The 24,244-nt window shown below is 54.9% G+C and overlaps 1 protein-coding gene across 2 annotated transcripts; it reads left to right on the top strand.

The window, feature by feature from the left end:
* Window positions 1-1,400: 1,400 nt before the first annotated feature.
* TFAP2E (transcription factor AP-2 epsilon) lies at window positions 1,401-24,213 on the top strand. 2 transcript variants are annotated; one of them, XM_053964547.1, is made up of 8 exons: window positions 1,401-1,480; window positions 1,594-2,040; window positions 2,339-2,390; window positions 15,361-15,579; window positions 18,043-18,271; window positions 18,481-18,599; window positions 21,583-21,724; window positions 22,273-24,213. In XM_053964547.1, the coding sequence occupies exons 1-8, from the start codon at window positions 1,454-1,456 to the stop codon at window positions 22,559-22,561; spliced, it is 1,524 nt and encodes a 507-aa protein (XP_053820522.1). In that variant the 5' UTR covers window positions 1,401-1,453; the 3' UTR covers window positions 22,562-24,213. The 2 variants fall into 2 exon arrangements, with proteins under 2 accessions (XP_053820522.1, XP_053820523.1); XM_053964548.1 differs by lacking the exon at window positions 15,361-15,579.
* The last annotated feature ends 31 nt before the right edge of the window (window positions 24,214-24,244 follow it).

Genomic DNA, 24,244 nt, shown 5'->3' with positions numbered 1-24,244 from the left:
AAAATGAAGGGAGCTGTAGCTCCGGGCAGGAAGAGTGGAATTAAATTAACTGCAGTGTGGGGCTGTGTTTGTTGATGTCGATCACACAGCGCGGCGTGTTACAGCTGCGGGTGAAGGGTTTGTGCTCTGCTCCGCGTAAAACACGCGCTGCCAATGGAACGTCCCGCCCAGCGATGGGCGGCCGGCACCCTGCGGGTGGCACGGTGAGACCGCGGGGACCCGCGGTGACACGCCACCCCACAGCCCGGCCACGGCGCCCGTGGGCCGCGGGGAGCTGTGACCGTGCTGTCCGCGAGTGTGTGCTGGGGTGGGAGCGGCCGAGCGTGTGCGTGTGCCCGTGGGGATGGGCACGGCCCCTCCGCCGTGGGACCTGCGTGGCCGTGATATCGGGGGGACGGGGGGGGTGTCATTGGGGTCACTCAGTGCCGCTGGCGGGGCCTTCCCGTCTGCCCGGCTCGCCCCGCCGGTGTCCGGTGCGCGGTGCCGCGCTCAGGGACCCGGAGGTGCGGGCCCGCCTCGTCCTGCCCGGAGGGAGGGCTCAAACAGAGAGTGAGGGAGGGATAGGGAGGCGGAGGGAGGGACAGAGAGGCGGAGGGAGGGATGGAGGAGGGCGGAGAGGCGGGCATGCTGCCCGTCGGTGCTCCCCGTTTTCCCCTGGCTCTGTCGCACCCGCTGCCCGTCCTCCGGTCCATCTCTTCGGGCAGCGAGCCAGTCCCGGAGCCCCCCCAGACACTTCTCGCTGTCCCCAGTCCAGGATGCAGCTCCCCGCTCCCCGTCGGGGAGGAGGGTGAAGCGCCCCGGGAGAAGCCCCGAGCTCTCCCGGCAGGACCGGCCCCGGGCCCCGCTCCTGCCGCGCTCGCGGGAGGTCGCAGCTGCCGCCGGGGCCCTCGCAGCTCTCCCGGCGGGGCCCCGCACCCGGCTCGGGCTAATAAAGTCAAACCGTAGAGCATCCCCGCGGCCCCGCAGCCCGCCCGCACTCTTGGGCTCTCCCGGCCCTCGGGGCTCGCTCCCCGGTGCGTTCCGGGGCGCTCCGCGGCGGGACCCTCAGGCGGCGCGGCGCGGCCCGGGGCAGGGGACCCGCGGCGGCACCGGGGGGAGGGTGTGCTGTACCGTGCGACAGGGGAGCGGAGGTAGCACCAGCCACGCTCCCAGGGGGCGGCGGGTGCCCCTCGCCCCCCGCCCCGGCCGCCTCCCGCCGCCGTCCCGCCGCGCCCGCTGTCGGGAGCCGTCGGGGCCCCGCGGGAGCGGGCGGCGCGTCCCCGTCCCCGCGCTCTGACGCGCGCTCCCGGGGCGGCGGGCGCGCCCCCGCCGCTATAACTGGCGTGCATGGAGTCGGGGCCGGCGCAGAGGAGCGGGCGGGCGATGGGAGACGCCGCTCCGGCGGGATAGAGGGGCGGAGACGGGGGCACCCCCGGGGCCCGGCCCGCCCGGGGCTTGCCGCGGGCCCGCACCGATGCTTGTGCACAGCTACCCGGGCATGGTGAGTGCGGGACGAGCACGGGTGGGACGGGACGAGACGGGACGGGACGGGGGGTCGGGGGCTGGGGCCGGGGGTCCATGCCCGCCTCACCGCCGCTCTTTTCGCCGCCGCAGGACCGCGCTGAGGGGCTGCCCGGGGCGCCGGCCGGGGCCCGCCTGCCGCAGCTGCCCTCGCTCAACCAGGCGCCCTACGGCTCGGCGCCGCCGCTCTGCCACACGCCCGCCGCCGACTTCCAGCCGCCCTACTTCCCCCCGCCGTACCCGCAGCCGCCGCTGCCCTACCCACAGGGCCAGGAGCCCGCTTACCCTCACCTGGCGGACCCGTACGCGGCGCTCAGCCCTCTGCACCAGCACCAGCAGCCGGCCTGGCCCCCGCAGCGCGGCCGGCAGGACGAGCCGGGGCTGCTCTCGCAGACCCACCGCGCCCTGGGGCTCGACCCTCGCCGCGAGTACCCCGCCGTGCCCCGCCTGCTCCACGGGCTGCCCGACGGCGGCCACGGCCTCGCCGACGGCCCGCTGGGCCTCCACGGCCTCGGCCACCACGGCCTCGAGGACATCCAGGTACGGGGAGACGGCGGGAGCACCGGGAGGGTGCCCGGGGTGGGTTGGTTGCACGGGGACGGGGCCAGATTCCTCTGCCTGTGCGACCGGGGACTCCGGGCCAGGACGAGTCGGACCCCACGGCGTCCGTACCCCCGGGCAAGCAGAAACATCGGGCCGGGGATTTCCATGCTGGGGCTCGTTCGGAGTTCCTTCTGGCCGGGGGCAGCGGGGGGATCGGGCCGCGGCCGCGCTGTCCCCGCGCCGCGAGCCGCCGGTGCCCGGAACCGGCTGACGGCTCTTCCCTCGGTGCTTTCAGGCCGTGGACGACGGCGGGATGAACCTGCTCGATCAGTCCGTGATCAAGAAAGGTAAGAAGAGCGCGGCGGCTCAGCGGAAAGCGGCACCGGACCGGGCCCCGCTCCTGCCCTCGGGGCTCCCCAGCGTCGGGTCCCCCCGCGTCCGCCCTCCCGCGGGGCTGCCCGTCGGGAAGGGCTCGCTGCTGTCCCCGGCGAGACTAAAACGAAAGCGGCGGGTCCCGGCGGGCCAGCGCGCCCACCCGCCCCGGCCCGCTGCTCTCCCTCGGGCGGTACCGCGGCCGCCGCTCCTTCCCGGTACCGAAGGGCCCGGACGGGCGGACCCTGCTGTCGGGGAGCCCCGGGGCCCACCCCGCCGGCGGCCGCGTACGGTTTGCGTGGAAAGCCCGGGGATGCCCCGGCGGCAGCTCCCGGTGCTCCCGGTCCCTTCGGAGCCCCGCGCCCGGCGGCGGGGAAGGCAGCATGGGCCGCGAACCGTTCCACACCGCCCCGGACCGCGGCGGATCGGGCCCGTTCGGCGGGACTGGTACCGAGGGGAAGGACACGTTTAACGGAGACGAGACGTGGCGCGGCTTTGGGGCCGGTGCTGCCCGTCCTTGCAGCCGGGAGCGTCCCGCAGCCCCATCTCGGCAAAACCCGGGTCTGCGGAGACCCGCCTCTGCCGCTCCAGAACCGGGGCTTCGCTCCGGGACCGGTGGGGAGGAGCAGCCTTCCCCTGCGGGGCTGGCGCGGGGAACGGGGCTGCGGGCAGAGCTCCCGCTCGACCCCCGGGGTCTCCCGCGTCCGGTTCTGCCCCGCACGCTGACCAGTCCCCCACATCCCAAGGAACCGGTGGGTAGAACAGCTCAACTCCCTAAAATATTTCTGTACTAAATCTTCCGCCGGGGCGTTGCGAGAGTGAGGAGAGGGGCCCGGAACGTCCAGCGCGGTGCTCGGGGCAATCCCTACTATGGAATATTCCAGCACTGCTCTTGGCTTCTCCCGGCGATTTTTTATAGAAATACGTGGATGGGAAGTTCGCGTTTAACCACCGACCCCCGGTGCGAAGGGAACCTCAGCCACCGGCACGGCTCGGTAACGTGGGCCGGTGGGTGCTACGGCCCCGCAGTCCCGGTGCCGGTCCGGGCCGCGGCCGATCCCCGGTAACTGCACGAAAAGCCTCCCGATCGTGCGGTTCTTCCCCAGCTGCCATCGGTCGTTTCAGGGGCGCTCCTGGTGCGCCGCAGCCCCTTTCCCTAGAAAAGGCTGTTCTAGGAACACACGGCTGCCAGCGGGACATTAATGACCCGCATTAATTGAGCTTTAATCAGAACGCTGGAGAGGCGTTTCATTAAATATTCGGGAGTGAGGAATGGTTGCAAGAAGCTGAGGGGTGCGTAAACCGGCACCGACCTTATCTCCGCGGCTTGGGCCGGGCAGGAGCACCCCGGAACGCTCGGGAAACACTCCGCAGTGGGAATGTTTGCCTGGAAGTTCCGTTGGAGTTATAGTGGTTCGTTGGGGTTTTTCCCCTCCTTTTTCCAAAAGCGCCATTAATAGAATTTTTTGTCTCCTATCGGGAGGATTTGTCGTTGTTTAGTGCCTGTTTTTTTGCCCTTGGAGATTCTCTTGTCCTCTAGTCTTGGAAAGAAAAAAAAAAAGAAAAAAAAAAAAAAAAAAAAGGAAAAATAAAATTAAAATATCGCTGGCTGAAGGCAGGAACGGTGCAAAAAGCTCGACCGCAACCCCTGTGCTCAAGGACACTTGTTCTTCCACGCCCGTTCATGTTTGGGTATTTTTAAAATGTTAAAATATTAATATATCTTTACCGTCCCTCTTTTTGCCTTCTTTTTTTATTTTTTTACATTTCTTCTATTATTTTTCCTGTGTTTGGAGAGCGAAGCTCCGAGTTTGATGGAGAAATCGATAAATCCAAAGCCCAGAGCGTGTTTCTGGGGGTAGCTGGGCAGCCACACTGGGAGCGGCGGGACGGAGCCACCGGGGCTTCCTGGAAGCGGCGGCAGCAGCGGGGGCTCTGTCCCGGCACCGCTCCGTCACCCACCCCGCTGTCGGGGATCGGGAGAACGGGGACCGGAGCCGATGGCCACGCTCCCCATTCCCTGCCCCTGGAAGCTCCCAAACGGGCGAGTTCAGCTCCAAAGAAATCGGAGGAATTATGGAAGCTGCAGCCGGGAATCCCTCTGCCCTCCTCACGGCCCGGGGAATAAATTCCTTTACATTCAGCTTTATTTAATTTTTTTAGAATGTATAAAATGTGGTCGTTCTCACTCTGCTGGCTCTGTCAGCTTTGAGCTGTGTTCTGGAGCCCCAGCGGGGCTAGAGCCGAGCCCGGGCCCCCGCGGGTGAATGACACCCCAGGAAAAATAAAATCAAATTAAAACCATCTGAGGCAGCTGCCGGCGGGTCCCGGGCAGAAGGTGCCGGAGGGAGCGGCTGGGCAGCAGGGCTCGAGGACCCCCTCTCTGAAGGGAGCGAGGGTAAACCTAAAAAGCGCAGTTTTGTCCTAAAGCGCACCGAGATCCCAAATACCGATTAATCCTGGAATTCCTGACGGAAGGGCCGTCGGACAGAAACCTGATAGAAATCTTTACGTGTGGAAACAGATTTATCTCGCCTAATTAGTTGCCGAGACACTGTTGTCCTGATTCAACAAAAATATTAATCACCTGCCCCAAATCCCCAAACCCCCCTTTTAACTCCCGTCCTTGGAGTCGCATTTAGTCCCCGGTGAGAAAGAGCCCGGAACGGGAGGGAAGAGCCCGCAGCCCCGCGCTGTCCCCGCAGCCTTGTCCCCTCCGGTATCCCGGGTTTTGGGGCCATCCCCGCGGCAGGGGGGTCACTGCCGATGTCCCCCGGCACGGACGGGCCCCGCCGCGGGCGCGGGGCTGCGCTGCCCGGCGCGGGGAAGGTGCTGCCCGGAGCCTCGGAGCGCTCTGTGGGAGCATCCCTGTCTGCGTGTCTGTTTTCCCTCCCTTTCCTTCTTAAATAAACTTCCAGCCGTTAATATAATTCCGGGGATTTTGTGGGCATCTCGGAGACGCGGGGCATTGGCAACCTCTCCCCTCCGAGTGTTTTCCCCAGCCCGCAGCGCTGCGGTCCCTTGGCTGCAGGTAACCCCGAATGAAACAAGTGGAGAGGAAAAGCGGGGATTCGCCGCGGGACCCCCACCCCCGGGATGGGGACGCCCCGGGACCCCCATCCCGCCGTGCCCGCATCGCGGCGGGGGGAGCCGGGTCCCGGCGGCGGGTGCAGCCCAGGGAGGCAGATCCCGGCTGGAAACAGGCGTTCAAATCCCCATTTCCACCGCTGCCCTCGGGACTGCTTCTGGTTCGTTGTCGCCGTGGTGATCCCTAGGGCTGGAGGCGCCGGGTGATGAAGGGTACCGAGAAATCCCCAGTGAGGGGGTCCAGTTTGGTTGTGGGGTGCGGTGTGTGAGCTGGGATTTCACTTGGAGCAGGGAGAGATGTGATGGTTCTGAAAAACGGAGGATGAGTTTTTCCCCCGTGCTGTCGTGACAAATGCGGTGATAGAATTTGTTTGGAAATTAAATGGATAAAATCTTGGATAGGGCAGCAGAGCATCTATGAATATCTTGTACCCCCATTTGTTCATTCTCCCTTTTTTTCCCAGAAGTATTTCAGAAATTGTTTTCTTTGCCTTTCTTTTGTTGTTGTTTTGTTTGTGGTTGGGTTTATTATTATAATAATTATTATTAATTTTACTTTCCCTTCCAAGCATTTATATAAGACCAGGAAGATATTAGACTGGGAAGCATTAAAATTAGCTCTGAAAAAGTTTAGCTGGGGCTCTGGCAGCTCAGGAATTTTCTTCTCCACTCACCTGCTGCCCTGATGTTCAGTTGCCCAGGTCAGCTACAGAGATCTTGCTGTGAGACTCCCCCAGACATAAAACTGGGGACTCAGCAAGTCCCGAGCTCCTGGTGCAGGGTGCGACCTCCTGGTTATGAAATCAAGCATTAGGTCGTTGTGCTCAGTAGCAAAAAAATCCTGCAGCTTGGTTGTAAAATAAGGAGGGGTTTTATTGCTTTCACATCCTTTTGGGATCAGCAGAAAGCTTCTGGGAGAGCCTTTTTATTACAAAGAAAAATACAAATCTCTTTCCCTGGCACCTGGGGACACGCTGGGGTGCGGGAGCAGCCCTGGGTCCTGCTGGCCGTGGGCAGGAGTGAGCTGGGGCCCTGTGGCAGCGGGAGCAGCGGGAGCCACAGGGGCCGGTGCACCCGCTCGCGGGCACAACTTTTGGCTGTGGCATTTTACAACCTGGAGTAGAGACAGAGCAGGGTGTGACCAGCGTGGGCTCACATTGGCACCCAGGCGCTCCCTGGGCTCCGTGCTGGGGCAGTGGGACCTGGTGCTGCCGCTGTCCCTCGTGTTTGTGGACCTGGTGCTGCCACTGTCCCTCGTTTTTGTGGATCTGGTGCTGCCACTGTCCCTCGTTTTTGTGGACCTGGTGCTGCCGCTGTCCCTCGTTTTTGTGGACCTGGTGCTGCCACTGTCCCTCGTTTTTGTGGACCTGGTGCTGCCACTGTCCCTCGTTTTTGTGGATCTGGTGCTGCCACTGTCCCTCGTTTTTGTTGACCTGGTGCTGCCGCTGTCCCTCCTGTTTGTGGAGCTGGCTGCTCCCTCATGTTTGTGACTTGTTCCAGTTTCCACCCGAGGCTTTCGAGCCGCTCTGAGGGGCAGTGCTAGCGTTTCTGCTCAGGAATGTGGACCTGTTTGGCTGGATACTGGACAGACAGATGGAAAGCTGTGCCTCAGAGCCCACAGTCAGGAATACTGCAAGAAGTAGCTGTCACTACTAAGGAATGCGGCAGAGGAGGGAGATTAAGACCGAGATCCTTAGATCCACTCGCCACCGCAAGGGAGCTCCAGGTTTTGAAGCTTCTCAGCTTCTTCTCAAGCTGGTGGGACTGTGGCACTGGCATGACGGCAGCAGTGCCGTTTCTCCTTTGTTTTGGTGCAAGGAGGAATTGAACTGTAAGAAATGTAAGAAGCCAGATGTGGCAGGGGGGAAAAAAAATCCTGAAAGAATGGTAGATTAGATAAACATCATTTCCTGTGACGAGCAAGGTAATAAATGAGGTCATCCTGTAAAACACCTGGGGCTGTGAAGACACAGCTTTTCTAGGACTGTCCAGGGCCGTGGGTGGAGGTGCTTGGCTTCCAGTCAGCTGCAGGGTGCCGGGCTCGCTGGGGAGCCCTCCCAGCTCTCTGCAGCTTCATCTGCAGCAGCAGCTTGCCTGAGTAGGAAAAGGGGCTCACCCGGGACAAGCCGGGTCTTGACTGGAAGTTTTGCTGCCTTAGTGCTGCTCACGAATGCTTTAAAGTTTCGACAAGCCCTCGCACACACCGGGAGATAGAGCAGCGTGCCTCAAAACAGTCACACCTCCCGAGCCCGGCGCTTCTCCCTCGCGCACACGCTGCGCGGCAGGAACACCTACTAATCAAACAGAGAAACTTAAAAGAAAGTTTTTACTCTGAACTGCATCCAGATCACCATTCCTCCATTCAAATTATATTTTTAATGTCCTATAATTGCACCAGGATAAGCCCAGGTGTGTGTTCATGTGAGATAACACACGCGGGTACTGGTGAAGGCGCTGGGCTTTGTCTCAACCTCCCCAGTGCCTCCCAGGCATGTGTTATCTCCAAGTTTCATGTACCTTGTCATGACTTACTGTTTAATTAGATGTTTTTAAATGAATTTTTTTCTTTGTTTGAAATAAAGAGCAACTGTTAAAGGGTAGGTTCAGGAAAGCCAGCTTGGGTTGGTTTTTGGCATGTGGCTTGAGCCAAAGCAGCAGCACCTCTGCTCTGGGAGGAGAACCTCAGGTGAGGCTTCCCCATGGACAGCACCGAGCGAGCAGCACAGATGTGTTGGGCTTGCTCTGGAGCACCTTTCCCTTCATTTTGGGGGCTATTAGGTATTTTTGCAGTTCGGTGGCCACTGTCACATCACTACCCTGGCTCCCACAGGGGCTACTTCATCCACAGGTGGACTGGCAGCAGGACAGCCTCGGCCAGGTGACACCTGTGATGTTTGTCACTGCAAAGGAAGCGGTGCCAAGATCTTAATTTGTGTGACAGCACAGGTACCTGCCTCACTGGGGTCCATCAGGACACACAGCCACGGCAGCAGAGACACAGCCAAGACCCATAGGGACCCATCAATGTCACTCCAGCCCAGGGTCACACTAAACCTGCAGCAGAGCAGAGGCAAACACAGACTATTCCTCCCAGTTTATTAATATTCCAAGATATATGATCTCAGAAAAAAATGTTTGCAATCTTGCTTAATTATTTGAAGAGCCTAAATGAGGTTCTCTGAAGTCCTAGACTAGCACTCTAACCACTAAACCATCCCACCCTTTCCTGTGTGATCCAAGGAATTACTCACTCTTTCTGTCCTTCCATTTGTTTGTTTATTTTAATTCTTAATGGAGGAACTAATTAGCAAATCTGGATGTGATGCTTGGACCTGCTGTGTGTTCAGCTCTCATCTCCCTGGCCTGCCCCCAACCCAGCTCTGCTGCGCCTGGGTATTGCCTTCCCTTTGGTGAGAAGTGTTGTGGTTTTGGGAGAAAGGGCAGAGAAGCACATGGGAGTGAGAGGGAATTGCTAGAAATTAATTAATTTCAATTAAACAACCCCAAACACAGCATGGCAGAAGCTTGGGGCTTGGAGCAGGACAAGGGGAGCTGGGAGCAGGTTCACCTTCGTGGCTTAAAAATCCATCACAGTGTCTGCCGTGCATGCTTGGGATTCCAGCCTGGCTGAGTGTCCCCACCCTCTATCTCAGGCATTTATCTGGCATCAGTCACCAGAGTGCTGAGGCGCCAGGGAGCGAGGGATCGGGTCAGGTCCTGTTCCCTCTGGACTGGTCAGACAGGTCCCAGGGAGCAAGTGGTGTCCCCAGGGCTCCCTGGGAGCCCCAGAGTGGCCACAAGCATGGGAGAAAGCAGAGCCACCATCCCAGGCCGGGAGAGGTGCGAGCAGAGGATCTGACCCAGGGTGCTTAGGGAGGTTTCCAGCACAAGACCCCAGTTAGCAAGAGATGGGGTGGCCATTGAAAAACCATCGTCAGAGGGCTTGTCTCACCAATACACTGGTGTCAGCAACGCAGGGCATCTGAGCAAGGAAAAGGAAAAGGCTTTTTTGCTGTGACAGTGGCTGAGCAGTGCCTGTCCCCAGAGCAATCCCTGGAGAAGCCGGCAGCTCCGGAGGAGCCGCTGAACCGAGACGTTCACGTTGCTGCAGTCAGACCCAGACTGAAACCCCGCCAGCTCGGCGGGCTGGCAGCGAGCTCAGTATGAAGAGAAGAATTTTTTCTATTATTATTCATGTCTAATCTTTGCTGGATGGTCTTTTGCCCTCCAACAACCTGAATAGATTTAACAAATCGACAGGAACATCGCAGTGGCTTCCACGGGATCGGCCACCGCTCACCGCGATGTCACAGCTTTGTTCTCCCCTCAGCTTATGGAGAGCCACACAAATTCAGGTGCATCTATAGGGAATACAGGGAAAATCTCCCCTGCATGTTATTGTGAAATGGATTAGACTGTTTAAACACATAAAGATGTCATAGACTGGGTGCTGGAGTGTTTGTGCTGCTAAAGGAGTAAAGTTGGGGTGGTTGATGCTGCAGGCAGAGTCATGGAGTGTGTGGGGCCAGGAGCACTCACTGCAGCACAGCCAGGGGTGACATTGGATGGGAAACTTCCCTTGGTGTCAGCATGGAGCAGCAGCATGGGTTTCCAATTCCCCCGGCTCTCCAGCCTCCCTTTTCTAAACCTGTTTGGTTTGTGCTGTGAAACATGAATTCTATACGGGCAGAATTTGAACTGAATTTTAAATAATTATTCAGTAATTGAACTGAAATTGAAACAGTTCATTTTCTAATGTAGATACGGAAGGGCATAGCTGCAGATTCAGAAAAAGTAATTTAGAATCAAGGGGGAGGGAAATAATGTGAATTACCAGACTAAACTGACTTCTCCAATGAAGTCGCTGCATCGGGGCAGCTTCCAACCAATAGTGCAGGAAATATCTCCAAACACTTTATCACTCAAAAGCAGAACCCAAATAATTTTCATTCCTTCCCCTTAAAGGTTCCGACACCTGAGTTTTACTATTTAGGGGGACATTTTAATCATTGATGTTTGGTGCCTTCCAGTGAAGTGTTTCTGCAGTTACTGCTCAGGCTGTGACATCAGGGCTCCGCAGACAGCAGAATCCACTCCATGAAATGAAGCATGGAAAGGAAACATGTGGGAACTCACCACAAATTAATTGTGAGCAGTTTCCAAAAAACTGACAAACTGTTCTGAATAGCAGCATATTTGAGGTCGAGTCATTCCTAAATGGCAAAGCAGAAAATGCATTAGCTGAAATTATCAATTGCAAAGCACTTTCTAGTCCTTTTCTCAAGTCCTGCAGGAGCACAGGAGGCTGAGTAAATTTTAATATTATATCAGCTGGCCATTCCTATCAAAGCATGATGTACTCAGCAGGGGCCATTCTTAACCAAGTCATTATACCCATGGATTTGGGGGAGTCTGAACCTTCCTGCTCTGTCAATCCATCCCAAGCTCCCCAGGAGACACCTGCAGTGACACATGGTTGGGACTTCACTGGGTCAAACAGAGGTACAGAATGAAAAATGGAATTAATATCACATGGCAACTTCATATTTCTTTCCCAACCTGATGAATGGATTTGCATGAGAAACAAAATGTTAAATATGTGAATTTTGCATAGGCATGGGACCTCTCCTGATTAGCTTTCTCATGGGAATAGATTGAAGTTGTATCCCTGCTCTCCTCTGAGGGTCCAAGATTCATTTCCCTATCAGAGCTCAGCGATCTCGAAAACCCACAGATAAAACCAAGATTCTTTCCATCCTTCCATTTGAAAGGCCGATGATGGTGGTTCCTAGAGAGGCTCTTTGACAGGGGGACTTGGTTCAGGTTGTGCATTCGAGATAAAGAGAATACCTGTATAATCCCCTCTGGGAAGAGAGGATAATTACAGACTGCGAGTTTGAAATACAGCTGATGGCTCTGACCTCCTTCCCTGGACCATCAATAAATACCTCTCTGCTGAAACACCAGGAAATTGGTGCAGCTGAACTCTGCAGCACCTCCTCCCTGAAAAAGGGCTTTTAAAGGCATGGCAGGAGCAGCTGCCCCTGGCTCACACCCACATCCAGATATTTTTTTATATATGTATCTCCATCTTATAATTTACATCAGAGACATTCAAACGAAGGTTAGATGAGCTCACTGACGGCTCTTCCCGGAAGACAACAGCAATCCCTCACCTCTCTGCGGCACTTCCATCAGGGGCTGCACACAAACATCCATCAGCCCGAGCTTCCCCCGCTGCCGGCCCGGAGCGGGTCAGAGCAGCGGGACCCCCGGCCAGGGAGCAAACCGGGGGGGTTGGGGCTGTCACCGCTGCACCTGCAGAGTCACGGCACCAAAACCTCGGCACCTGCGGCAGGTTTGGAGGGTGCAGGTGCGCCCTTGCCGGGCAGCGCGGCTCAGCTCTCAGCCCCGCAGCGATGCCCGAGGCAGCCGAGCCGACCGGGGCACGGCCCTGGAGAGGGACGGGGGGCTGAGAGGCTTTGCTGGGGGGCTGGAGACAGCGCTGTTGTGCCTGAAGATGAGCGATTGCTTTGTCCCAGGTTGTCTCCTAAGGCGATTCACTGCTACCTCTTTAAAATGCAACCCCAACAGTAGCACACTCCCACTTTTAAAGGGATGTCGCAATAAAAGCTCCGATATCCAGGGATTCCGCCTTACCGAGGAAGAGAATTTACCTGTAGTGTATCTGGAGAGAGAAGAAAACAGACTTGTAAGACGGGCAGCGATTTGCATGTTTCCCTCTGGACCTGTTTTTCCCCTTACAGCACCCCGAGCTCCAGCTGGAAATGGAACAGAATAAATAACACCACGATAAGCAACTCAATTCCCAAGTACCACAAATTTTCCTGCTTACAGATAATTTTGCAAGCAAGCAGCACATTTCTCGTATGGAAACGAGTCTGTACTTCGTATTTTTCTCTTTTTGTAGGCAAAGTTTCTTTTCCCTTAAACCCAAAAGTCGATGGTTTGCTGCCAGCCCTGAGCACGGACGCCGGCTCCCGCAGCTCCCGGCAATCCCGGCATCGAAGAGTGAGCCGGGCTGCAGCTGCACCTTTTTCACCGAATATTTACATTTCAAAGTGCCCACTTCCAGGAATCACAATGGTAATTTCACCCGCAAACTTTGGTGAACAAATATGAGGAAGGAGAAGGAATGCAGGAGCTAAGGGATGGAGCATCCTCAGCCCGGACCATGCGCGAGAGGGAGGATGAGGAAGCGGCGGCGCAGGGCTGCGGATCGGTTCGCGCTGGATTTCACTGGGCAGAAGCAGGAAATCCTCCAAGGTTTTCTAGGTGAAAGCCTTTGAAGAATGGGTTTGTTTTGCTCCTTCTTTTTACCTCTTAAACTTAAAAGCCAAAGGACCTATCTCTGCAAGCCAGAACAGAAGTGGCAGAAACTTCGTGCTTTCTTTTGGGACACTTTGAAGGCATGAGGCTCCTTATTCCATTGGCTGGATTCACAACTGAGCAATCCATTCAGCCGTGTTTATACCTTTCTCCCGGCTGTCTCCTGAAAAACCCTCAGGGAGACAAGGCTGTGGCATCCCATCCCACGGGCTGCAGCATCGCTGGACGTGTGGGACTCCTATTGTTCGTGGAATTGCCTTTCCATTGCCTGTCTGCTCCAAGGGGCATCATCACATCCTGTGCTCAGGGGCTGGACCAGCTCTTCCTGGTGCATTCAACACCCAAGGACTTCTCACCTGGGCAAATCTCCCACCAGAGACTACTTGGAAAGTTTTAATTTGGTATCATAACATCCCTCCCAGGTAGACATTATTATATTATTACCTGCAATTTGTTGCTGGAGACAGTCAAGCTCAAACGGGGATAGTGACTTGTCCTGTGTCATAACACAATTTCATTCTGGCTGTGCCAGATACAAGGAGATAACCCCAGGCAGGCAGGGTGTTCTCAGCTCAGGGAAGTCAAGGGATGAAACCCTTGGTGGTTTTGGACACCAGGACTTGTTTGAAATCACTCTCTGCATCAGGGTTTTTTGAGCCACAGCAAATGAACTTGTGGGGGTTCATCATCTGACAGTTACACCAGGGTACGTTTAAAAGACAAACCAGAGCTGACTCAACACAAAAGGGTCCTCTGATGGGAGATCACAAACCTCATGGTTCACAGGGAAGATGGAGTCATGTGTACCTGCTCCAAGCACGGGGGCAAGCAACTCACATGGGAGTTTGGGTCTCTCCACTGCTGCTCACACACTCCTGGAATACGATGGACTGCAAGTGGCACCTGCCCTGTGAGGTTCAAGGCTGCAGTGAGAGGCTGAGTCTGATGGAAACACTTCCTGTGAGGTGTACAGAAAAAATGAGCATCATTTCCCTTCCCACACTCAGCAAGATTCTGCTGTGTGCCTGTTACTGCCATGCTGTCCTTCTCCAAACCACCACAGCACCAGGAGCCGAGATGATGTGGTGACAAACAGCTCGACTTCACAGCTTCCTGCAGAAAATCCAGCAAACAGAGGCTGTACGTAATCAGCCTGCAGCACAGCACTTCCCAACACTTGGGCAACAGCTGAAGCCTGGATTGCTTGGAAAGGCATTCCCACAGACTGGAATTGCACACACACAGATCGTACCCATGTACCTGAGCTGTGGTAAATCATTTAACTTGCTCTGTGCCTCAATTTCCCCCAGCTGCACTAAGGAGCTGGCTTGAGTCAGGAGTGAGTTAATGGCTTTGGTGGCTGGTGCTGTACCAGCATTGGGCTGAGGATCAGCAATGTGTGAAGCCCTTTGAGGTCTGCCAGCATAACCTTATTCCAAAATCTGTTTTCCCTTTCAGATCTGACCCCTATGACCTGTGCCAGTGCTTACCTGTGTCCAGCCCACCTGCAGCATCCCCAGGGCAGGTCAAAATGCTTCACAGGGGTTATAATTTTTGAAATCTGCAGCCAAGCTCACCTGAATTTGCTGATTTAGAAGTAGCAGGATTAATCCAAATATACAACACTTCCATGGGAAAAACCCTCTCAGAAATGCCAGGCACTTTAAGAAAAGAACTAAAAAAAATCTTTAAGAGGACAGAGTGAAGAAATTAAGCATCAGTAAATAATAATTGATAAATAATAAGAACAGATAACAAAGAGGACCTTGCACTCCCCAGGAGTGCTCTGAGCAGTCGTTAAAGGTCTGAATCCCTTTCTTTGGCTGAATCAACCCAAACTGCCACTTGTGCTCACCCATTTATTGCTTCCTGGGCTGGGCTGGGGTGACCCAGGGGTACCCCATCCCACTCACCAGGCAGGGCTGGAGGTGTGGTTGTTTGGGCACCAGCATCCAACCCTTCCTCATCAGGCTTTGCAGCGTGTTGGCGTGCCGCTGAGTGCACGAGCATCTCTGGGATGTGTTTCTGGGTTTCCACGGTCAGGAGTGGGACCCGAGCCTGCCCAAGCTCCTGCCAGGTGAACGAGGGAGGGAGAGCCGGGTCACTGTGGGAAAGGTGATGTCCTACTCTGCCAAAAAACGGGTGTTTCCTATGGCTGATCCCAGGACCTCAGGAGGGATGACGATGAGGGCCACGATGTGACATTTCTATCCCCAGCTGCAAAGCCACAAGGGCAGGGCTCAGCTCCTTGTTGTGCCTGTTCGCTCCTTCACTCAGGCGCCGCAGTCCCCGCTCGCGTCGGGGCTCTTCAGTGCCTCAAACCTCACCGTGCAGACCCTGTCTCTGCTCCAAAGGGTCGCTCCTCTGCGCCGCAGCCGGGATGAGCCCTCGGCACGAGGCTGCGGGAGCGGCACGGAGCGCTGCCCGGCCGGGCTCGGAAGGGCGCAGGGGGTCGGCGCCGGGGCGTGGGGCTGTCGCACCGCTCTCATGCTTCCTTCTTGTCTGCAGGCTGGCTCAGGTGCTCCGATCACCTGCTGCTTGCGGGAACAGGAAAGCAGCAACTGAAGATCGAGGGGGACTTTTGGTTTACTCAGATGACAAGAGACAATTTTGGTTCCCCAAAAGCCAAGGAAACAAAGCTGTCAGGCTTTAATGGTAGCTTGTCTCCCTCCTGCAGCATGTTTATGGGCAAACAAGCTGCAGATCAGACCAGGCAAACAGCAGCAGGTGAGGCTCAATAACAATAATTCGTGATGAATGGCGAATGTGGCTTTGTTTATTCTTGTTGTGTTGAGGCAATGCTGTCTAATGGATGAAGCACTGCTGCAGGACTCCGGGGCCCGGCTCAGCTCCCAGCGCTGCCGCCTGCTCCATCCCTCCCTCACCTCCCGTGTGCCCCGTGAGGGCACAAGCTCTACGTGACAATGACACAGCCACCCTGTCCCACACCTGCACGTGCCCAAAGTGACGGGGCTGTGGCCTTGGCTGAGGCTTTGAGGCAGAAGAGCAATGCCAAAATCCACGCTCAGTGCTGGTGCCTGCCTGGTTTGCTTGTGGCACGGAGCTGGGCTGACCCAGCTGTGCTGGGCTTTACCCTTCACAGCAGTCAGCTCCAGGGCACGGCTTTCCAGGGCTTTGTTTCTGACTGTAGCATCATTCTAAAACCTCCAGTACGTGTTTCCCAAGTGTTGTGTCTCCGTGTTGCACATCAGCATCATCCGTGCCTCCCTGTCACTGCCTGTGGGGCGACTGGCAAACACAGACCCTTCTCCAGCCCAGCTCTCCACTGGCTCCGGTGTTAAGTCACACTGGTACCAGCTGGGTTTGCCTCCTCCCCAGACGCCGTGCCCCATGGATGTGTGGTGAGGCACGAGCCCTCTCCCTCTCCCTGCATGGCTCTGCTCTCCCTGGGGTGTGCGCAGCTCCTCGGCCACGCATGCGGCTTGAGCGCAGCCACGGCACGATCGCAGGCATGCACAGACCTATCCAAACATAATCCAGGCTACAGAGCGGATCAGGTACACACAGCTCTTCACACCATCCTACAAGCAGCACCTGCTCCCCTGGGAGGCGGGGGTCTGGTTTGGGGGTGGCCCTTTCTGCGGAAGAACCCCATTGCTGGGACCCTGCAGGGCCCCACAGCTCAGCAGAACTGCACGGGTGTTTGCAAACCACGCTCTGACTTTTGATTTTAAGGGATCCCCTAGAGACTAACCTAACCTGTTCTGGGACTGCGGAAGAAAGCTTTGAAGTTGCTCCTTCCTGGAAATAGTTCTGGTTTCCTACAACGTTCCTGTGTTTGTTCTGCCCTGAACCAGCCTCAGCCATGGCAAACACTGACCGCAGCTGCCAGCTCCAGCAGGGCACTGGTGCATCTCGCCCTTTGCTCCCTGACTTTGTGCAAGTTTTGTGCTGGGAGGAAACTCCATGTCCTTCAGCTGCTTTCCATTCATCCCTTAGTCTTAAAACATGAGTCATTTTTATGTAGCATGTGCTGATTTTTATTGCCATGCTAGCAGGTCGTGGAGTTGGATTTACAATATGCTGATTGTAAACGCCCCCTCACAGGTCCAGTCCATGCACCCTCCCTGGTTAATCCTGGGGCTTCTGTTTCATTTTGGGCATATGTATTTCCTTTATAAACCATGGCATTCACTGCTGCATTACTTGCAGGAGCCATCTGACTGTGACACAGTCATTCCTGAGGAAGCACAAAGAATGCCAGGGCTGAAACGATCTTTGGGTTCTTTCAAAACCTGCTTTATTTCCCCCTGAGTTAAATTGGTTATTAATTTCAGAGCATAAAAGCCAAAGAGATTTGGCACAAGTTTCACCCACAGTTTTAACTTATGAACCTTTATTGCGTCTAGGAATGTCTCTTATGGAATGATAAATGGGAAAACTGAGCCCCTTTGCCCCAGTGTGGTGCTGTAGGCCCAATGAGATGCTGCAGTTACCAGTGCTGCCTAACCTTGTGTTAATTGACTTTTGCCCATTAAGCAAAGGGAAGTTTGTGTGGACTAATTGGGTTTGATCTTCTCAAGCTTCCTCTAAGCCAGGGATGATGAAAGTTTAGGGGCTGTGGCTATTTGTGGGGTTAATCCCAGAGCTGAAGGCAAAGAAACTCTTTCCCCTGGTTCCCGTGGGCACATAATGGAAGCGCAGCTCTTGGCCAGCCCAGCAGCTCCCGGGTTTGGGGCAGGGAATGGAGGTGCTGGCTCAGGGGGTTGATCCTGCCTGGTGGGATGCAGCGTGTGCTGGCACAGAGCTGGGCTGCAGCTGCAGGCCCTGGAGAGGATTGGCATCCTGGCCAGCGAGACAAGCCATGTTTTGCCCGGCCATCCACCTCCACAGAGCACCCAGAGGGGACGGGGAGGGCAGCTGGTCACAGGTCCAGCCAGCAACACTGTGGACAATCCTCAGTCTTCCAGGAGACCAGCCCAAACCTTGGCTTTAATTACAGCTGGGCTGGGAGGTGTGGGAACGCAGGCGAGGGCAGCGTCCAGGCTTCTTCCTTTCCTTTAACCTTTATTTAGTTTAGTTTCATCACCCCACCTCATTGAGGAAAAGAAGGAACTAATGAGACATCCCAGCAGCCATGCTGCTGTCTGGGAGGGGCTGGAGAGCTGCCTGGAGAGTCTGGGTCTCTCAGCCACGGTCTCCTCTTCTCTCCCTCTTCCTTGTCTCCAGTGCCCATCCCCTCGAAGGCCAACGGCACCACCATCTCCACCCTGTCCATGAACAAAGACGGCCTCATCGGAGGGGTCACGAATCCCAACGAGGTTTTCTGCTCCGTGCCCGGCCGCCTCTCTCTCCTCAGCTCCACCTCCAAGTACAAGGTGACGGTCGGGGAGGTGCAGAGGAGGCTCTCGCCCCCCGAGTGTCTCAACGCCTCTCTCCTCGGCGGGGTCCTCCGCAGGTAAGCTGCCCCGAGAGCCCCAAGATCCAAGTTCAGCACCAGCTCCTACCTCACATACAGAGATGAGACATTCTGCTGTGTGGTACATTAAGGAATAGTATTTTTATTGTTTTTTCTTCTTTCAAATCTCAAAGCTTAAACTAGGATTATGGTTGTTTTAACATGAATTACGTGGAAATTTATTTTCCCTCTTTGTTTTCTCTTTTTAGAGCCAAATCAAAAAATGGAGGTCGGTGTTTAAGGGAAAGATTAGAGAAAATTGGACTAAATCTACCTGCAGGAAGGCGCAAAGCTGCCAACGTCACCCTGCTCACATCCCTCGTGGAAGGTAAGGGTCTCTCCCTGCTCCCGTGGAGGGTGGAGTGCCAAAACTTCCATCCCCTTAATTTCCAGTTTTCCACAAACCAGAACTCTTAAAATATGGAGTGGTCACCACTGAATGAACATGGCAATATCCCTGTGTAAGTCTCCACAATGATTCAAGAATGTGACCTCTTAAATGAGCAGACTCTTGGGAACGCAGCGGGCAGAACGCAAAGGAAACCAAGACAGCAAACGTCCCAGAAAATGTCCAAGCATGGCTGCCCTGACTGTGGTAGGAGGTTGGAACTGCATGATCTTTAAGATCTCTTACAACCCAAACCATTCTAGAACTCTCTGCTTCCATGTCTGTTTTCCAAAACTCAGCCATTTCTGTTGGATCAGATGTGGCCCATGGAAAAGGCCTCCTCATGGACGCCAAGCAGGACTGTGAGCATCCTGCTGGCTGGAGCTCAGGGTATCCCTCATGTCTTCAAACTGGTTTTAACACTTGGGTCACAGAGACCAAACACAGAAAAAGCCTGACTAAAGCTGCCAAGAATTTCCCAGCTGCTCTGCAGCCCCGTGTGCCCACCTAAGGCACAGCTCAGGTGCTTCCAACCACGCCACCCTCGGGCAGCATCCCAAGCTCAGGTCCATGTCATGTCACCTGTAAAGAAGGAAATGCCCCATATCCAAGTGCTTTCCTCCTCCAGGAAATGAGTGAGACACCAAGGAGATGCCAAACTGCTCTGAGGTTTTGCAGGTGGAGCTCAGGTGTGGAGCAGCCACCCTCAGAGCTATGGAAAAGGTGCTGCCCTGGCAGGCAGAGCCCTGCCCAGACATGTGAGGTGCCCCTGCCTAACTCGGTTACTCCTCCCCTCCTACTTCTCTCCACCATGGAAATGATGATGTTGCCTCTGCATCCTGGGAGAAAAGCACACGGGGATGCAAACAAACGGAATGACAGCTCTGCCTCCCTCTGAGCTCAGGAATCCATTGTGTCCCTGCCCAGCGCGGTGCAGGCAGCTGCCTTCGGATCCTGAATAGAAAATCATCCCCATTGTCGCCAGCAAATTAAATGACCCGCTTCATTAGGCGGAGGTTGTTACCCAGGGCAGTTGGTTCCTGCTGAATGAAAGGCTGATTTCCATGAAAAGAAAAGAAAGAAAAGAATGAAGGAAAGAAAGGAAGGAAGAAATGTACAGTTTGATTTCAAGTGGCTGCTGATGTTTTGGTTCCTGCTTCCCAGCTCATAGTAAATAGGAGTGGTGCTATGTGTGTTTGATGGATATAATTTCCTCCTGCTTGTAAGCATGATGGAGCCAGGGGATGTTTTACCCAGAGGAAAGTGCTGCTGCACTGCCATCACCCAGCACACACAAACTGGTTTGTCCTCCTCTGCCCCAAACACACTCTTTCCTGAATATTTGCTGTCTTGGCTTAATTTGTTTTCTCCCCTCTGCCTTCCTGAGGTCCAATTATTTAAAAGAGCCAATGGATGGGGTCTTGAGTGCTAATAAAATATTTTTTCTTACACGGACACACAGCCACTCATACAGATGGGGAGGATGTTCCTGGAGAACCCAGGGAGCACCAGGTAGAAACAGCTCCCCTGGGAGTCCTCAACAGGTACACCAAGCACTCGACCTCTCTTGGGCAAGTGCTCCATGAGAGCACCTCCAGCCTGGACGCAGGGGAGCAGCAGGGCTGTATTTCCACTCCAGAAACATCCCTAAGCTCTCGGGAGGAGTTTTGCCCACAGCCAGGGTCTTGGTGCCCCCCTGCTCACCATGGCCCTCTGCGCACCCTCCTGCAGCCTCTCCTCCTCAAGGTCTGGCTCAATGTGTCTTTAACACTAAAGCCAGAGTGCCCTGTCCCCCCTTGCACCTCTCTAATCCAGCATCCAAATTACCTTTAAAAAACGTTAAAATGTGCAGCCACTCACACACTCACAGAACAAATAAATCCCGGCTCCAGCCCTGGCTCTGACATGAGGTCACTCAGCTCTTCTTTATTATCCCAGCATCAGTTTTTCAGCAGTTGTTCCTTTCTGACTGTTCACACAAACAACTGCAATTCTGATTCTTTAGGTTTACCTTATTTGCTCTTTCTCTGGAGGAGGAGATGAAGTGGGAAGTACTGTTGTTATGTGGGAAGCAGAGACACTTCCCTGGAACAGGGCTCCACAGACTGAGCTCCAGGAGCCGGGCAGGGATCTGGGTTAATGCTATTAGGATGGATGGCCTAATACGTGTGAGCAGCAGGGGGGCAAGGCAAATTAGCTCTGCCTGCCCCACCGGGATTTCGGGTGTTGGGCATGATCAATTGCCATCAGCTCTGATTATTTCCACGGGGACGCCTGGAGATGGATCAATTCCATCAATGGGTGGGCATTTCCACGGGGTGATGGATACGCTGCCTGCACGTCCAGCCTGAGGGCCCCCGGGCGCTGTGGGGGATGTAACCCCCTTCCTCCTGCCCCTTCCTCCTGCCCTGCCTTGTCCAGCAGTCACGGGGCTGAGGTCACTCTGTGACCCTCCAGTTTCCCTTTCAATCTCTTCTCAATTTGGAGAGGCCAAGCAGGAAATCTGGGAAGAAGTAGGGAAAGATGCAGCAGGGGATGTTCCCAAGTAAGAAATGCCTCTGCTATTCTTCCTTTAGCAGCAGGTGCCCAGAGTCACGCCTCACCCTGCTCCAAGGCCAGCACTGTCCTGATGCTCTTGTAAAAGGTAGTAAAGGAAGGACCCCGCTGCTGTTCAGAGCTGGCACTGGCTTATTTGGCCCACACATACTAATTGCCTTACAGATGAGAATAAGAAACTCAGTGGTGTTTCTGCAGCAAGAGACGAAGGTGGGGAGCGCTCTTGGGTGGCCACTGAGACAGGGAAGGGTGCCAGTCCCAGCAGGACTGAGCTCCAGCAGCGAGATGGCTGGAGCTCTCCAGGAGTTCCCAGTTCCCTGTCCCACTGTGTTGGCACAGCGCTGATGTCCCTCTGTCCTGCCCGCAGGTGAAGCCATTCACCTGGCTCGGGATTTCGGCTACGTCTGCGAAACGGAGTTCCCGGCCAAGGCGGCGGCAGAGTACCTGTGCCGGCAGCACTCCGACCCCACGGAGCTCCACACCAGGAAAAACATGCTGCTGGCTACCAAGTGAGTACAGAGGGCAATGAGCCACCGGTGCATTCGGTATCTGCAGCCGGGAGGGCAGCATTAGCCCCCAGACCTGGCTCTTCTGTGGGGAAGAGATGGGCTCACGCTGCAGGAAGGTGTCCAGCAGGGGGGACGGCCTGCACAGATTGAAGGGTTTGCTCCCGCATGGGAGAGGGTAACCCAGCCCGGGGGAGCATTTTGGTACTGCCTCATGTGCCCTTTCAAAGCTGGAGCAGCAGCAGGGGCTCCAGTTCTGCACTCAGGGGTTTTCCCAGGCTGGAGCCAAAATCTCCCTGTGGGGACATGGCTGTTGAGGCAAGGAGCAGGAAAAGAACCCCGAAATACACCCAGAGAAGTTGTGGATGCCCCACACCTGAAAGCATTTAATGCTAGGTTGGACGAAGCTCTGAGCAACCTGGTGTCCACACCAGAGGGGTTGGAACCAGATGATCTTTTAGGTCCCTGCCAACCCAAACTGTTCTATGATTCTATGACTGTGTCCCGCAGCTCTCCACATGCATTATAGTGACCAAACCTCTCTCTTTCAGGCAAATTTGCAAGGAGTTTGCAGACCTGATAGCCCAGGACCGCTCCCCGCTGGGGAACAGCCGCCCCTCGCTCATCCTGGAGCCCGGAGTCCAGAGCTGTTTGACTCATTTCAGCCTCATAACCCACGGCTTCGGGGGCCCGGCCATCTGCGCCGCCCTCACCGCCTTCCAGAACTACCTGGTGGAGTCCCTCAAGGGGCTGGATAAAATATTCATGAACAGCACGGGGAACGGGCACACGACCGGGGACTCCAAAGCGTCAGACAAAGAGGTGAAGCATCGGAAATAACAGCGCTGCCTCCCCCGGTGGGAGCTTCCCCCGGGCACCAGCGGTGGCTCCAGGGGGAAAGGTGACCCAGAGCACTGTTTTGTGAACTGCTGAGTTTGAACGTGTGGGGAAACTCGTGAAGCAAACAAAGAAAAGACAGGAAAAAAAGAAGACTTAAAAAATTTAAGAAGAAAGCAGTGCTAATGAACGTAGTGACACTGAGAGAAGCCAGGCTGATGGCTTTGGGGTTTTGCCTTTTTTTTTTTTTTTTTTTTTTTTTTTTGTAACGTGGATGCAGGAAGCCAAGTCATGTGCAATTTGATTTTATTTTGCTTTTTAAAAAAAAACCCATAGTGAAATCCTGACGTGCTCCAGGAATTTGTTCCAACTGAAAAACTGAGAGGAAAGAGCAAAAGCCTCGTCAGTGCAAGACCCAGAGCAGGAGCAGCCGAGGGCAGGGGGACAGAGCCCTGGCTCTACCTGGATTTATCCGCTGGTTTTGAGGCAAACACCCAGGAAAACTTCACATTTCCCCACCCACAGCCCAGCCCTGACACCAGGCCAAGGAAAACTGCTGGCAGAACTGCTGTGGATTTAAAGCAGGTCCAGGCTTTGTTTACAGCTTCAAACTGAGACTCACTGTGGATTTTCCCGTGGGCTGAGGAGCCCCAAGCCACAGCACGAGGGAGGAACAACCACACAGCCAAGGGGTCCCAGGGCAGGATGGAGGGGATCCTGCCCTCCTGGCTGGGGAGAAGGCAGGTGAAGTTAAACCCAGGACTAAATAAAACTCCACAACCCACAGATAACAGCACACAGGTTTCGAAAATTAGTAATAATAAAAAATAAAGCACAAGGAGCAGAACTTGAACCAGGCCAAACGGAACTCTTCTAAATCTGTATATATTTATTTATGTGTAATTAAAATCTGAAAGTTTTAAAATGTCCAGTGCAAGTTATTTATATCAAATTGAGTTGGGTTTTTTGGTTTGCCTTTTTTTTTGTTTGATTGTTGGTTTGTTTGTTTGTTTTGGGTTGGGTTTTTTTTCTTTTGAAAGATGAAAATCTTTGGATTTTCTGCCATTCTGAAATGGGAATGAAGTTTTGGATCCACCAAACTGTAGCATGGACAAGCTAGGCTGTGATGATGATGACTCTAGAAGTTCTGCAGGATTTTGTACTTGCTGTTGTTTCTCTTAATGCTGCAATAGATGTACAACACCCACACTACAATGTCATTCTCATTCTCTTAATAAACCTCTTTTTATTTGAAGAAAGCACCTCCATGGTCTTTGTGAGAAGGATCCTTCGCCTCTATGGTTGTATCTTAAAAGGGATGGTATAGGTTATTATATGGAAATTATATAAAATTGCAGAGATTTAAAAAAGAATTCTCCAGTTTCATGGCTGGGGGTTGAGTGCTGCCACAAAGAGAGCTTGGGGGTGACAGGAGCTGGTGTTCCTGCCCGCTGTCCCCAGCCCTCGTGCTGAGCCAGCTGGCGCCACTGGAGATGAATGAGTTTGCTGATGTTTCAGAACTACTCAGGGTAGTCAAATCTAAACCTGTCTGTGAGGAGCTGCAGAAGGACTTCATGGTATTAGTGATAAAACAGAAGATAAAACAGCCCCACTGATCCCCAGGCAATGAAGCTCCAAATTAGTTTTGTTTGTGGCATCACCACGAGCAGGACTCTGCACCAGCAC

This window comes from Vidua chalybeata, chromosome 25 (assembly GCF_026979565.1).
Source record: "Vidua chalybeata isolate OUT-0048 chromosome 25, bVidCha1 merged haplotype, whole genome shotgun sequence".
NCBI lineage: Eukaryota > Metazoa > Chordata > Aves > Passeriformes > Viduidae > Vidua > Vidua chalybeata.
Note: the sequence above shows the minus strand (reverse complement) of the source record. Positions and strands in the feature narration are given on the sequence as shown.

Coding starts and splice junctions, on each gene's coding strand:
- TFAP2E (XM_053964547.1), top strand. CDS start 1,454: ATGCTTGTGCACAGCTACCCGGGCATG. Junction 18,272..18,480: donor CTCGGCGGGGTCCTCCGCAG/GTAAGCTGCCCC, acceptor TTCTCTTTTTAG/AGCCAAATCAAAAAATGGAG. Junction 21,725..22,272: donor AACATGCTGCTGGCTACCAA/GTGAGTACAGAG, acceptor TCTCTCTTTCAG/GCAAATTTGCAAGGAGTTTG.